The sequence below is a fragment of the Tauraco erythrolophus genome, chromosome 2 (assembly GCF_009769465.1).
Source record: "Tauraco erythrolophus isolate bTauEry1 chromosome 2, bTauEry1.pri, whole genome shotgun sequence".
Lineage (NCBI taxonomy): Eukaryota > Metazoa > Chordata > Aves > Musophagiformes > Musophagidae > Tauraco > Tauraco erythrolophus.
The window spans coordinates 8,599,442-8,614,545 of record NC_141466.1 but is presented as its reverse complement, the minus strand read 5'-3'; the positions used below and the strand labels follow the sequence as shown (position 1 = coordinate 8,614,545).

At 42.5% G+C, this 15,104-nt stretch overlaps 1 protein-coding gene across 1 annotated transcript in view; it reads left to right on the top strand.

Moving 5' to 3' along the window:
• Positions 1 to 290: 290 nt before the first annotated feature.
• Positions 291 to 15,104, top strand: part of ENPP1 (ectonucleotide pyrophosphatase/phosphodiesterase 1) — a 61,176-nt gene continuing 46,362 nt past the window's right edge. The window contains exon 1 of the mRNA XM_086632077.1: positions 291 to 479. Within this exon, the coding sequence (XP_086488203.1) occupies positions 291 to 479 (189 nt within the window). The remainder of the gene's footprint in view (positions 480 to 15,104) is intronic.

Below are 15,104 nucleotides of genomic sequence, written 5' to 3'. Positions count from 1 at the left end.
CGGGCCCCGCGGCTCGGTTCGGCTCTGCCCGGCCCGGCCCGCCGGCAGCGGCGCCCGCGGCCGGCCCTCACCTGCAGCGAGGGGCGGCGGCGCGCCCGTGCTGGCGGCGAGGCCGGGGGAGGCGGAGGGGCCGGGGGAGGCGAACAGCGCGCTCCCCGCGGGGTGCCGGCGGGTGAGCGGGGGGCCGCCGACCGCCGCGGGCCGCGCTCCAGGCGGGGCGGGGCGGGACGGGGCCGGCACGCTATTAATAGCCGGGGCCGCGGCGAGCGGAGGGCAGAGCCGCGGGGAGCATGCAGGGCAACGGGCAGCAGGCGGTGGCGGGGAAGGGCCGCCAGGACCTCGGTGGGGTGGGGGCGGCCGACGGCGAGCTGCAGGCTGCGGCCGTGCCCATGCTGCCGGCTATGGAGGTGGCCGAGGAGCCGGAGAAGGCTCCGGGCGGCAAGAGCAAGGACCCCAACACCTACAAAGTGCTCTCCTTGGTAAGGGCCGGGGCGCCGCAGGGGCCGGCGGCGGTCGGGGGACGGGCAGGCGGCCCTCCCCGAGGTTGGCCGTGCCGGAGGGTGTGCGGGGAAGCGGCCGTGGTGCGGCCGAGGGCAGGTGGTTCGCCCCGTGGGGCTGGGGACGGACCCTGCAGCCGCCGCGGGCTCCTCCCCCGTCCCCAAGGGCCGGGGAGACGCTTCAGAGCCCCCCGCGGGGTCTGGCCCGCCGGTCCGGAGCGGCGTCGGGAGCGGGGAACCGCGCTCGGCACCGGCGGCTCGTCGGGATGCGCGGGGCAGCGGTGCTGCGGGACGGCGCCCTCCTTCCCGCCTCAGCAGTCAGCTTCGGGCAGGAGCGTGGCGCTTGCGTGTACGTTGTCGCTTACAGGCAGCAACCTGTCGGAAAAAAGGGATCTGTCGTTTTTCGGTTGACTTATGTTATTCTCCTGACAGCGCACAGGGTTGACTCGTCTCAATTCCGTTGTAGTATTAATGAATATCCCGTTTTCCTCGTGCGGTTTTAGCTGTTCGGTGTAGGGGACACACCAAGGAAGACAAAGGTTAAAACCAGGAAAACACGACTGGAAAAGCTACAAAGAGTTCAAGAGCTGAAAGGATGGAGGAAGTATAAAAACTTGCTTTTCACTGAGTTTCAAATACTGTGGATTGAAAGTTTGTCTCCAAGCACTGTTTGGAGCCACTTTCAGCCCCGGTTCGGAGGCCCCGATGGCCAAAGCCATTGTTAGCAGGTAGGTCAGTTTCCAGTTTTAGCCCAGCTGCTGTGTTGTAATTATCCTCCCCGTAGAGATGTGAAAATAAGACCTTCCAGGCTGCCTAGAGTGATCATTATGAGGCTAAAATCATTATCAAGGTGAAAGAACTGCGGCATTCTTGGAAGGAAGCTTAAGTGGAACTGCAGCAGTCTTTATTACGTATATATATATATATCTCCATAAGCAATCTTCTTTCAGCATATTAAACCATAAGGATCAGGATGCTTTTCCAAACTTACCTATAGTTTAGTAATCTGGTTACTATTTCAAACAAACCATCCACCATATCATAGCAACTACATATTTGTTGTGTTTTCTGACATAATGGCTGGTAAGTTGCATTTCCAAGTTTGTCAGAACATTATAACAAAAATATCAAAATTCATGTAAGGGTCTATGGTAGTTTCCATGTAGAATTTTTTTTTGGCAGCTATTCCAATGAAAAGTCCGCCTAAATAGAGGTAGCAGTTTGTAGCTCATTTCATTGCTTTGTCGTCTTCTGGGGAGGTTGCGTTGTGCCGTAAAAGCCATTGCAGTTGGATAGTGAAAACAGCTCAAGTTTTTCCTAGCTTAGAAATAGGTAGTAATAGTGGAAAATAGTCATATTTCCAGTTTTTAGACTCAAAATCTAATGTAGTTGCTCTGAGCTTTTTAGGGTCTAATGCAACAAAATGATTAGAGAGACATAATCACTTAAAGACTGGAGTTGAGCACAAGTTAAAATGTTTGCAGGTACTTATTCTTCTGAACTATGTCCTTTTTTTCCAAAACCATAGCTGTTCCCTGAGAATTGGCAAAACATTCATCCTGTGCTAATGTGTCAAAGTGAAGTATGTGTCATCTATGCAGAAATAATGTAAAACCTCTAAATATAAATGGCCATGCACTATAGTTTTCACTTTTTTCATTGCAGACACTGAGATAGTTTAGAATATTCAGAGAGTACCTGAAAAACTTCCTAAATACTGCAGGTGACTTGAGTTGAGTAAAACAAGAATATAGTTAACCTAAATACCATGTTAAAAAATGGAAAACTGGAGTCGGAAATGCAAGTTTGTTCTTTCTCACAAGCCAATACATTTACAATACATTGATGATACCATCCTGATGTAAGAAAGACGTGAGCAGGCTTATATTCTTGGTGTTTTGGGTTGGGCAGTGTGAAACTATAAAAGTGACACTGCACAAATTAGACGTAGATAAGCTCTCTTTGCCTGCCTCTACCCTAGTTGCACCCATCGTTGCTTCCTTTATTTGAGTAGATAAAAAAAGTCTGGTTTCAGGTAATTTTATGTTGATTTTTTTTGTAAACTGATGAGTGCATTTCTGGTGATTAGAGAATGTTTGAATTACTTTTTTCGTTTTTCTGGAAAGCACAGGCTTGCTTGCTTTCCCCTCTTCCTGTCCATGTGCCCGTCACCTGTAGACGTCTGTACAGTTTGTGAACACAGCCTTGATGTTCCCTGCTTCTGTCTGTGAGCCAACCTCACCCTATTACAGAAGAACTGTGGAGTTCATGTGTTCAAAAAGTTGTACTGTGTGGGCTCTACCCATGGGTTTTGTTGGTTGCTCCAGAAGCCTCCGTGGTACATGGCAGTGCTTAGTTGTTAACTGAGTGCATGTTGGTTGAGGGACAATATAGGTAGATAAGGGAAGTGTCATCTCCACTTCTAGCAGAGCCTGTTTTGGCAGGCATAATTTGAGTTCATCTGTAGGTTTTGCTGCACAGGGAGGATTACACAAATGGTGAGACAGGCCCATAGGGAATTACTAACTCATGGTGCTTCCTTAAGGCAACGGAATGAAAACATCCAGCTTTGAGGAATGGTGAAAGATGGTGATCCTTTTATCCATTGGTATAATTTCTGTGCACACGTTTTCATTTAGTGTCTTGCAAACTTTCTGAGCTCTTACCTTTGTCCCTCAAAGCCCAACGAGCTGTCTGCCTGTCTGTCGTCTCTCCAGGCTCACCTGCTGCTGCCGCCCAAGAGTAGTGTAACTCTTGCTTGGATTTGAGGTTTTGTATTCCAGCTTGCCAGTGACTCTTGGGCATTGCATTTTGGTCTGATTCACTCATTCCATTAAAATAAATATTTCCATGGGTTTATAACAGCTGAAACATTGAAGAAAAAAGTTACAAAATAGACAATGTTTCTTTTCGATGGTTTCAGGCTTTCTTTGTCAGAACTGGAAAACTCATTTAAACTGATGCTTTTGTTAGAAAATTTCTTAAGGAGTTTTTGCAGCTTGAGAATTCCTGCTTAGAAAAAAAATTATCAAAAAAGTCCAGGTAAGATCCAGACTGAGACATTGAAAGTGTGTTAGTCTCCTCTAAAGAGTAGCTCAAGCATTTCAGAGTGCATAAAGATAACAAATATTGAAGTTTTAAAAAATATGGTGGGAATACACTTAAAAATACTTTGTAAGCCTGGAATTATTTTTTCCTTGTACTTTTTTCATTAAGGCAGTTCAGTCTTTCTGAGTCTAGTGTTTCGTGTGTGCCAAACACTTAACTGTCTTCTGAAATTCTTTTATTTGATGGCCTTCTGCAACTCACTGAGAGGGTAGTGGGAACCTGTGAATTAGAACAGTTTTACTTAACAAATGAGACAGTATAGCTCCTGGTGCGTGCTCCCAGAAAGCTGCTCTGTGTTTTAGGGCTGATTGCAGATGCAGTGAGAAGCAATCCAGGATATGTGACTGCACTCCTGTAGGTTTGGTTACTTTTTCTTGTGGATGGTTAGTGAACTCTTTATCAGCCTGAGGATCAGACTAAGGCAGTGCGTGGGACATGGTCTTGTAATCATCTGTGGACTGAAGCCAGTGAAGGATACCATGATTAAGATGGCATCCTTGGGAGCCTCTGCGCTGGTCTTGATTGTTGTCTTTTTGTCTGGCAGTGAAAGTTAAGAGTACTGGCCTGTATCCAGGGACTGGTAAACCAAGAGAAGTTTCTTCTTTCCTTGTACTCAGTGCTCTTTAGACCCCACCTGGAATTACTGTGCCCAGGCTGGGGCCCTCGGTTATGGGAAAGATCAATTCAACTGGATCAAGTTCAGCAGAGTGCCACCAAAGTGAATTGAGGCTGGAGCTCATCTTGTGCAGAAAGGCTGAGGGACCTGGACTTGTTCAACGTGAGGAAGAGGTGGCTTGGGTGAGGAACACCTAACAGCAGCCATCCCATATTTCCTAGGATGTTATCAAGAAGATAGAACTGGGCTCTGTACTGATGTGTGCAGTGAAAGAATGAGACAATAGCCATAAATTGAAACAAAATATAAGGGGAAAATCACCTTAAAGATAGATAAGTGTTAGAACAGGTTGCACAGAACTTGTGTTGTCTCCACCCTTGGAGGTTTTTTCAAGACTCAACAGGATAAAGCCCTGGGCAGCCAGGTCTGAATTCAGTTTTAACACAACTTTGGGCAGGAGACTGGACTAAAAACCTCTTGAGGTCGCTTCTAGCCTGATGATTTTATAAATCTGTTTACAGTTGTCCTTTGGTCTCTATATTGAGTTTAGTGTGTAAAATCTGCATCATGAACCCCCATGAATCATAAGCGAGACAGTCTCGGCCCAAGGGAGAGTATCTCTTGTCAATTAATGTCTGCCATTGCTGCAGTCAGGAGAGACTCTAACTATAGAAGTGATCTCTGTTGGCTACCAAGGTATTTTATGAATCCTGAAAGTTTTTCACCGCTTCCTTCCGAAGTAACCCTTAGCTGCTGACTTTGTGCTCATACGGGGAAGGATGGGTGCACTGTGTCAGGATTTTGAAGACAGCTATAGGCTTGTTTGGGTTTTTGCGTGTTTTGTTTTTTAGATCCCCCATGGTGGTGAAGGTGTGGAAATAACCTTTTCTTATGTAGGTGTCTAGAAGATTGCATGCCTGCTTGATTGTTCTAATGCTGATTGTTTTCCTCCTAAACATGTCTGAGGGCACCTAAACCTTCGTATAGGCCAGCACTTTTTTGGAAAAATGCATTGCTATGTTCTCTTCTACATCTATTGTTGGAGAAGAAAGGTTGGGGAGGAGTTAGTGAGAAAGCAGATGGGAAATGAGTTGGGCTTGTTGAGAAGTAGTGTGTTGGCCCAGACCCTTCAAAAGCTTGTTCAGCTCTCAAGTTCTAGCTCCTGAAAGGGATGTGATCACTGGATGAACTCCTTTTCTCTGTCTTTGCTGTGTCACTGCAATGTGGTCTTGATTCCTAGGGGAAGGACTATATATAAATCTGGTTCCAAACTCAGGGATTTTCCCTTTGTGCTCTTTGTACAGCGTTAGATTTAACATAACTCAGGAGAGGAAAGACAATGAAAAAAAAGTGTTCAAGACCTAACCTTGTGATTTGGAACATGTTTTTTGACTTCAGCAGACATTGGTGTGGCTATTTTTAAGGTTATCAGTCAGTTATTTGTCACTGGATTCAAGGACGCTGTACTTTGTGCCTGAATTTGGGACACCTGAGCACCACATTCATTCTTTCGTCTAATCTTTTTGGGCTTCAGCAAATTATTCCATTTCAGCCTTTTCTGTACAGTTTTACTTTATGCACCTTGTCTTTCTTTTTTCTCCCTTTTTCAGTAAAGTAGTCCATACTGACATTACTTGTTCCTGTGAGAGTGTTGGATTGAGCTCAGGTGGGGCTTTTGTGTTCCAAGAAACTCCACACAGCTTAACTATAATCCAAAAGTGGTTGACTGTTACGCAATTTAATTTTTTAGTGTTAAACATTCTCTGGTGAAATAAGAAGTCAAAAATGACAGTGACAGGATGACCGTAGTTTGACGAGACTTTGCAGTGCTTTTGGTTCAGAAATATTAAAGCAGCTCTTGGCCAGTCTCCAATGTTTTAATATGTTGTAGGAAACTCCATTTCAGTGTTTGGAAACAAGGGGGTTTACAGTAAGTGTTATGCCTGTCTTCCATCAACATTACAGCTCTCCATCTCCATTGGTAGTTTGTTTTGAATTCTAAAGATGAAGTAAAAACCGGTGTTTAACAGAAGTTTTCTTATTGCATTTGCTGTTGATGTTGCTTAAATGCATCTGACTACAATACAATTGCAACCATAAATACATACAAAAAATACAACAATTGTTACCCAATTTAATCCATCAAAAGAAAGCTTAAATTGTGGCAAATGTGAAGATCATTGTAATTTTTAATGTTACTCTTGAGTGTTCTCGTTTTTCAACGAAGGCTTTGCAAATAATTCTCACTACATACAGAGAACTGTAAACTCACAATTGCTTTATTCTTCTTGAAGTGAGTACCTTTATGCTGGGTATTGAAGACAAAAATCATAATCTTGGTCTCATACAGTAAAAAGCTAAGAAATATTTAGCCGTTCTAACTCTGGAGGATTTCCAAGGTTAACTTGTTTTCTTGTTTTACTTGCACTTTACTTCACAGACCTGGTCAGCATACTCTGTCCTAGATGACAGAAGCTGAAATGAAATGAAAAATACTGTCCAAAGAAACGCTTGCAAGAATTGAGGCTTTGTCAGTGTTTAAAAAACAAACCAAATCAAACTCTCAACACTCATAAAACAATCTTCACCAAGGGAGAATAGGGACTGCCTTTGTTTATAATTGTATTCAGAATTAATTTTAAATTTTATTGCTAAACTGGATTGAGTTTGAGTGCAGCTATGCCACAGTCAAAGGTGTAAGTGTGACTTTGCTTAGCATACTTCAGCTCACTTTAAGGTGAATAGTATAGGTATTGCTTTCAGCGTAGAGAAAACAGTGTAGAGTGGAGGACAGGCTGAAAGATACTCTCTTATGTAGCTGAGCTGGAGGATTTTAAGCCATCTGGGAGGCTTCAGTGACACCTCAAAGTGCAGTGTGTGAATGCTTCTGGCTTCCTTGACTCCATCTGCAGTGCAAAGCTTGGAACAGGCTGAAGTATACCCAGCTGCATGACTTGCATGCTTCTGTCAACATTGCTGGCTGATTGCCTGCTTGAAAACGTCCATACTGTGCCCAGGAATTTGACTGTAGGCTATTTGCTGATGGATTAGGCTGTAGTGTGCTAGGATCAGCCGTTCGGTCCATTCAGACCACAGAAATAAGTGATTGGTGCTGTGTGTGCTCAGACTTTCTGCTCGAGCATTGAGAGCTCTGACTCAATCCAGGCCTTAGGGTTTTCGTTACCTTTCTTTAATTTTGCAGTAATAGCCTTTGTCTACCTGTCAGGGACCATTCAAGGCAGGTCATGCTGAAAGAGAAGGTGGATCTGTATCCAGATGTGACACCACTGCAGATACGGGCAGTGGCCTCATTGAACGGGGACAGTCTCACCGTTTCTGACTGAGTGAGGTGAGCAAAACAGGTTTGGGGATGCTAACCAGGTTCAGCCAATAGCCTTGGCTGCCAGATGAGTATATAGCGATATGTCAGGTCCAAGGTCAAGGAGGGAAGTGAAGTCTGTGAGTTAGGGTTAGGGTCAATAGAGTGTTTGGCCAGGATGAACGTGACTGCAGTGTGGCTGTAACACAGCTCAGGTGGGGACAGAGCCAAGAGCTGGCTGAAACAAGGTGGGAGGAGACTCTGTTGAGGCTTTCTCTGCTTTTTTGCTGAAGAGCTGTCTTCAAGGCTGGTTGAGGTTCCCCAAACAGTGCTCTCAACAGCTGAAACGGTATTTGAGAACTGGCCCTAAGCACAGGCAGCCAAACTCCTGGCAGTGGGGGAGTGTGCTTCTGGTTTGGACTCTACCTCCATAGTTCTGCAAGGCTTTCGGGTAATAAAGTAGTAAGGCCCACATTAATAGTTTAAATTGATAGACTTTCTGTAAAGATAATTATTAACTTTAGCACAGCAACTAAATTGTTCTGAATTAAAACTTAGATCTCTGACAAGGCCAAAGATCTAAAAATTACGCAAGGCTTCCTTTCAACTCCTGCTCTTCAAAATTTTTCCTTGGCATTCTTTCACTAATATCAGTAGAATTATACAAGGAGTGAATTGTTCTGATTTGACATACCAGGGAAGTTACGTTTCTGTTGCTTTCAGATGAAAGGAGGAGTGGAGAAAATTTAAAGGCTTTGAAAACATGAAAAGCTTGAAAAGTTTCTCTCCTTGAAGCTGGTATTAGAAATTAATATATTAGCAAACATCACTGTGACTATATGTTATGGGTAATGAATAAATACTTGTTTTAAAGGATATTCTGTCTGACAGAATGTGGCAATATGCACAGTAGTGTGTATCACAGTAGTGTTCCGTTGGAATGATATATACAATTTTCAGAGAAGCTATTTTGTAATGATCAATATTGGAATGGTATTTTGAAAATAGGACAGGAAATATATCAAAATAACAGAAAAATATACTTTCTGCACTGGAAAGCAAAAAAATACTTTCCTTTTTGGCATAAGTGTTGCATAGATCAGCTATATAAAAAGTTTCCTTTAAGGGTACTTACAAGTCATCAGTGGAATTGATTATAAATGGAATGTGGTGGAGGATAAAGGAAAGTAGTCTAAGAAAGGACTTTAGCCAAATAAGCTATTTAACTGTGCAGCACTGAGTGAATAAGTTGGCTGAGGAGAAAAGGGAAGTAATGGGAAAAGATGAAAGATTTGTATTACTGGAGAAACTCAGGTAAGTGTGAACCTTGTCCTACTTCTGTGTAGTGGCATATAGGCATATAACCTATATAAATGCCTGTCAGTAAGCGGTAGTGTTTGGTACAAGTTTGTGTTAAAGGTTTTTTGTTTGTTGATTGTTCACAGAATAACAGAAAGTGAAATGCTCTTGTAGCTGTTTACGCAAAAGTCAATTGTCAAACCCAGCCATTTATCTTCCATCGTGCTGTTTATCTCTGCCATCATCAAGTAGGCCAGTTCTTGAGTCCTCTTCTGGCTGAAATGCAACGTTTCCATGTTGTGAAGCATCAAAATGTGAAAGTCTGCCTTCTGTTTTTTGAGGGGCTGTGTTCAAAAGATGCAGAGGTAAATACTGGCCTCTCTGTCAGCCCTGGCCTTCATTTTAGGAAAACGGCCAAATGAGTCAGGGCTAAAGATGTTCCTGTGATCAATATCAGTGTTAGCAAAGACCCATAGTGAATAGCTTTGAAACCTTATTTGTCCGGTCTTCTTCCCGTACTGCTTTGTGGTTCTGCAATTTTTGACACTCCTTACATTCTTCAGGTGTTTTATAGGATTTCTTGCTCTTTAGGGTCACTGTATCTTCCTTCTCAACCTGATGTTGCTGTCACAATGGCAATAGCAACAATATCTGCCATGGAAAAATGGAGTTGAATATGAGTTTACTTGGTATGTTTGGTGGTATTATCAGTATCCAGTAGAAGCAGCTCCCTTTTTGCACTGTTCTTGTTATGACTCTCATGACTACTACAAATTAGTGCAGCTTTAGCTTTGTTCTTGAAAAGGAATTGGAATAGGAAGAGCATGAAGATGACTCAAGGCTGTATTTTCTTCTCCAGTTTTGCTTTTATTCATGGGTCAAGTGCAGCTTGTTTGGACAACAGTTTTTAGCTGGCATAATAGTGACAGTTTCTTCTCTTTCTGTGTAACCGTGCATTCATATGTGGTTGCCACTAAAGGAGATGGTATGGGTGGTCTTTGTTCTTAGTCTGCTGTGCTAAATAAAAGAATTGTATTTGAAGTCCAGTATTTATCTTTTTTACTCATAAATCAACATAATTTTTCAGTCCTATTTACCTTTAGGTTTTTACAAAAACCTGCTCATTAAATAGCAGAGTCAGCTGCTATCTGTTTTCTGGGAATTTATGGAGAAGTTATATTGCCTCTGCTTTTTGGCTAGCATATAGTTGCAGTTTAGTTTCTCTCTGAACTCTCCCATGGCAAAAAATGCATTGGAAAAAACAAACAACTAGTGTATAATAAAATGTGTGTGCTTTGATAACAGCTCATGTGTTAATGCCTTCCAGGAGAATATGTACCCATACAGTTGGACAAGCAATAAATAAAAATATTGCAGATCCCAGATGACGGATGCTGACTCTGTTCTATCTTTTGTTTCTTTCTTGTTAAAAACCAGATGCTTGAGTAGTTTTGGAAAATATTTAGAGAGCTATAGAATGATAATGTCTTCTGCTGATAGCTTCCTGCTGAATGAACAGTTGTTACTCTTTGGTAAGCTCTACAAAGGCTTTTTGTAATATCTTACAGTGTCTCTAGCTACCTTTAAAACATTTGTCCCTTGAATGACCTTAGATTGCAATAGCATGTAATAAGTCTTGAGCGTGTTCAGTAGAAACAGTGAGAGTAGACCTTCTGTGTGCTCCTTTAAGAAGAAAAACAATAATCCCTATACATTTTTAGAATAAATCTTAGCTCTGAAAAGGTTTTGGGTGTAAGCTCCACCTTTTCCATTCACTGACTTCTGGGTAATTCAGTCACCTTCAGTGTTTCAGGACAATCAGGACATAAGAGCTGCAGTGGCCCTCCTCCCCCTCATGAGCTCTAGGTGAGGAATGTGGATCAACAGAAGCAAGTCTTTGAAATGCATAAAAAATATTTACAAAAATGGAAAGAAGAGATGGGTGGTGCACTTGTTTCAGTGCTGATAACTTTATTTTTTAGGTGATTTATTTAACTATGTGGCTGTGCTGCTGTGAGTGAAGTATCCCTCTCCTTTCAGTTTAGTAAATTTTGTTAAGTAACCCCTGCTTTTGAAAAAGAAAAAACCCCCTAAACCAGCAACAAAAAAAAAAAAACCCAAACAACAACAACAAACCAACAAGTTGTTGGAGGATTATCCCTTTTTAAAAATAACTTTTATAAGCATAAGTAGTTGTTCCACTGCTCCAGCAATTATAGATCAAGTTTTTTCTCTGTACAGTATGCTTTCTTCAGTCTTAACAATGCCTTTTTAAAGACAGAAGGTGACGCAGTAACTTGAAATTCATTATTTATTACTGTGTTCTTTATGTGTTTGCAGATAGAATCATAGAATGGTTTGGGTTGGAAGGGACCTTAAAGATCATCTAGTTCCAACCCCCCTGCCATGGGCAGGGAAACCCTCCACTACACCAGGTTGCCCAAAGCCTCGTCCAACCTGACCTTGAACACTGCCAGGGATGGGGCAGCCACAGCTTCTCTGGGCAACCTGTTCCACTGCCTCACCGCTCTCAGAGTGAAAAATTTATTTCTTGTATCTAACCTAAATCTGCCCTCTTTCAGTTTAAATCCATTGCCCCTTGTCCTATCACTACACACCCTTGTAGAAAGTCCCTCTCCAGCTTTCCTGTAGGCCCCCTTTAGGTACTGGAAGGCTGCTATAAGATCACCCCGGAGCCTTCTCATCTCCAGGCTGAACAGCCCCAACTCTCTCAGCCTGTCTTCATAGGAGAGGTGTTCCAGCCCTCAGATCATCTTTGTGGCCCTCCTCTGGACTCGCTCCAGCAACTCCAGCAACATCCACAAACAATCTTTGGATAAGAAAGGAAGATGGAAAGCAACTGAGTACATGGTAGGCAAAGAGTAGGGAAGGTCAACACAGGAAAGAACTTAGAATGTTTTTTTTCTTAAAAGAAGTATCAGCACATTCTTTGCCAAAAAAAATGTGGAATAGAAGAGTAGAGGGGGAGTAGGGGAGATGACCAGAGCTAGGGAAGAGTGAAGAGAAAGGGACAGTAGCATTTACTATGTAAAGGAAGAGTAAAATACTGTAGCGAAGGAAAGGTGAAAGTAGCTAAGGCTGGTGAGAGATTTCTGTCTGTTACTAAGTTGACTGATCTCTTCAGCTCTTCCACCAGCTCCCTGAAATCACTGCTGAGAGTCTCTTCAGCTGCAGCTCTAGAGATGAGTGACGGAAATGATCCTGCTCTCTAACCATGTTGTTATATTTCCATCTGCCCGGCTTAAAATAAAAGGCTTTTGAAATGTTTTGGGGATTGCAGATTTCCAGACACTCAACTACCTATTCCCAACCGCCATAATGTTTACAAAGCAAAGCTTTTATTGCTTCCTCCCACGTAAAGGAAGCAGTAATGGGACAGAGATTCATCCCTAGATGACAATGTTTTTTGATTCCAAAACAAACTTTCTCAAAAATATTTTTAAAACCAAGAAGGACACTTTCTTCTCTGCAGTTGTTACTGTGTTGATTTAAAAACTTTTCTCAGATGTCAGATTTGGTTTTAATATGATATTTTGTCCTAGCAATCTCTCAAGTTACAGATCATAAAAAGTTCATGTGGTACTTTTGTGTGTAACAAGGCTATGTTCTTTAATTTTATTTGCCTTCCTAATAAATGTTGGATTCCCATATTCTTTCTTAGTTGCACTTTATTCTCAATTCTTGTTTTCTCTTTTTGGGGGAAGAATATGTGGGAGAGATGGAGAAAAGAGATAAGGTTTTCTTCTTTTGTTTAAAAAGACATTAAAATTTTAGGGCAGGTGTTAGGTTGACAGTGTGGTGATAGCTAGAGATTTAAGTCTGCGGCTTGCAGCAGGATGCTGCAGGGTTTAAATAAGGTTCTTGATAGTAAATCTTAAACTACATATGCAGCTACTTGTCTTTACATAGGTTAAAAAAAAAAATATAGTCTTTACAAAGCAGTCTGCAGCATCCCAAACCTAAGCTAGCTGCATGCAAAATGGCTCAGGTAATATTAGTGACCTACCTGCTGCAGTGAGGTCTCATTTAGCAAGAAGCAAAGTAAGTTAGTCAGCATTTGGGCTGTGGCAGTGACATAATTTTCTTTATCAATGACCTGGATGAGGGGCTTGAATGTACCCTCAGTAAATTTGTGGACGACACCAAGCTGGGAGGCTGTGTCAATCTGCTCGAGGGTAGGGAGGCCCTTCAGAGGGATTTGAACAGACTGGATCGTTGGGCTGAGGCCAATGGCATGAGCTTTAATAAGGCCAAGTGCAGAGTCCTTCACTTGGGGTATAAAAACCCCAAGCATCGCTATAGGCTTGGGGAAGAGTGGCTGGAGAGCTGCCTGGCGGAGAAGGACCTGGGGGTGTTGGTTGACTACCGGCTTGATATGAGCCAGCAGTGTGCCCAGGTGGCCAAAAAGGCCAATGGGATACTGGCGTGTATCAAGAATAGTGTGACCAGCAGGAATAGGGAAGTGATCCTGCCCCTGTACTCGGCACTGGTGAGGCCGCACCTGGAATATTGTGTCCAGTTTTGGGCCCCTCGCTTTAAGAGAGATATTGAGCTCCTGGAGCGAGTCCAAAGAAGGGCGACTAAACTGGTCAAGGGGCTGGAAAATAAAACTTATGGGGAGCGGCTGAGGGAGTTGGGGCTGTTTAGCCTGGAGAAGAGGAGGCTGAGGGGAGACCTGATTACAGCCTACAAATACTTGAGAAGGGATGGTGGGGAGGTAGGGGAAGGACTCTTTACATTAGTGATGGGTGATAGAACAAGAGGAAATGGATATAAGCTTAGTCAGGGCAGATTCAGGTTGGATGTTAGGAAGTATTTCTTCTCTGAAAGGGTTGTCAGCCACTGGAATAGGCTGCCCAGAGAGGTGGTTGAGTCCCCATCCCTGGATGTGTTTAAGCAAAGGGTGAATGCACTACTTAGGGATATGGTTTAATGGAGGATTAGGGACGGTTGGACTGGATGATCTCTAAGGTCTTTTCCAACCTAGAAATCTATGAAATCACTTTCTGTACCTGGGTGACCTTTAAAGCTAGCTTTAATATTCCTCATCATCTGCAGAGCTGATAATCTTCGAGCCTTCCCACTGACAATAGGTCAACTACTAGTGTAATACCTCTTGCTGTGCCTAGTCAGGACTACTGCTGCTGTTGGCCGGTGTTACTTGCTCCATGTTGTTCCAACTGAACACTTGTGCCATTTGCGTGGATAATATCCACATGACTGAAGTAATTCAGGCTCAAGATAAAGCTTTGATTCAAAGCATTAAACACTAAGCTGCAATTACATGGTATGATCCACTAGATTAGAGTTGGCTGTCCTAGAACACTGTCAAATGCTTTACTTCCAAGCTTACTGTTTTTGTGAAGCTTCTTTATTAAGCATTAAAGAAAGGAGGGAAAAAAAAAAGATGGGGAGGAAGCTTTAATATTTTGCAGTGAAATATTTTAAGATCAACATTTAAGTTAACGAGACTAATGTTAAGAAGGAAAACACTTCAATGTAATGAGTTGCTAGAAGTTCTTATATCTTCGTTTATTATAGATGGACATAGTATACCAGTATACCAGGTAAGGGCCTGAACCATGTTTTTTCCCTTGTGCATATAGAAGAAATTTGAGAGCAGAACTGGGCTGTTGTAGAGATGCAGAGAGCATTTGTAGTATGCCGTGATTTGTGATGCCATGAGGTTTCCCAAGTGTTGCTTGCAGGAAATATAAGTTGCACTATTGCATCAAGTAGGGTTATCATTTTGTAGTATTTCCTACCCAAAAGAACATTCGTATGCCTCAGCGAACATAATACTTTAATGTTTTTGCTTGTTGGAATCAGTTATGTTCATGCAAGTGTGAAACTGAAAATCTGGAATACAATGCAAAACTGTAACTTTGTAACATTGGGTGCCAAAATCTCAGGAATTATTTGGAGAACTTTAGTGAGGATTTACCAATTTTACTTGATAAGTATTATAACGCTACCACTTTGGAGTGGGTTTTGTTTAGATTTTATTTGTGCATTGATTTGGTGTCATAATTAAATTCCTGGCTTTTAAGCATGCGTTACCTACACTGAAGCTCAATAAGGGAATATTAATAGTCCATTTAGTGGCACTGCAATGGGTTTTCATTACGAGGATGCCTTAGGTTGCATAAGTCCCATAGGCCATATAGCTATTTGCAGATAAAGGAATAAAACTCTTACAAATAGAGTAGGTGTAGAGGCTTTTTGTTTGTTTTAAAGCACATCT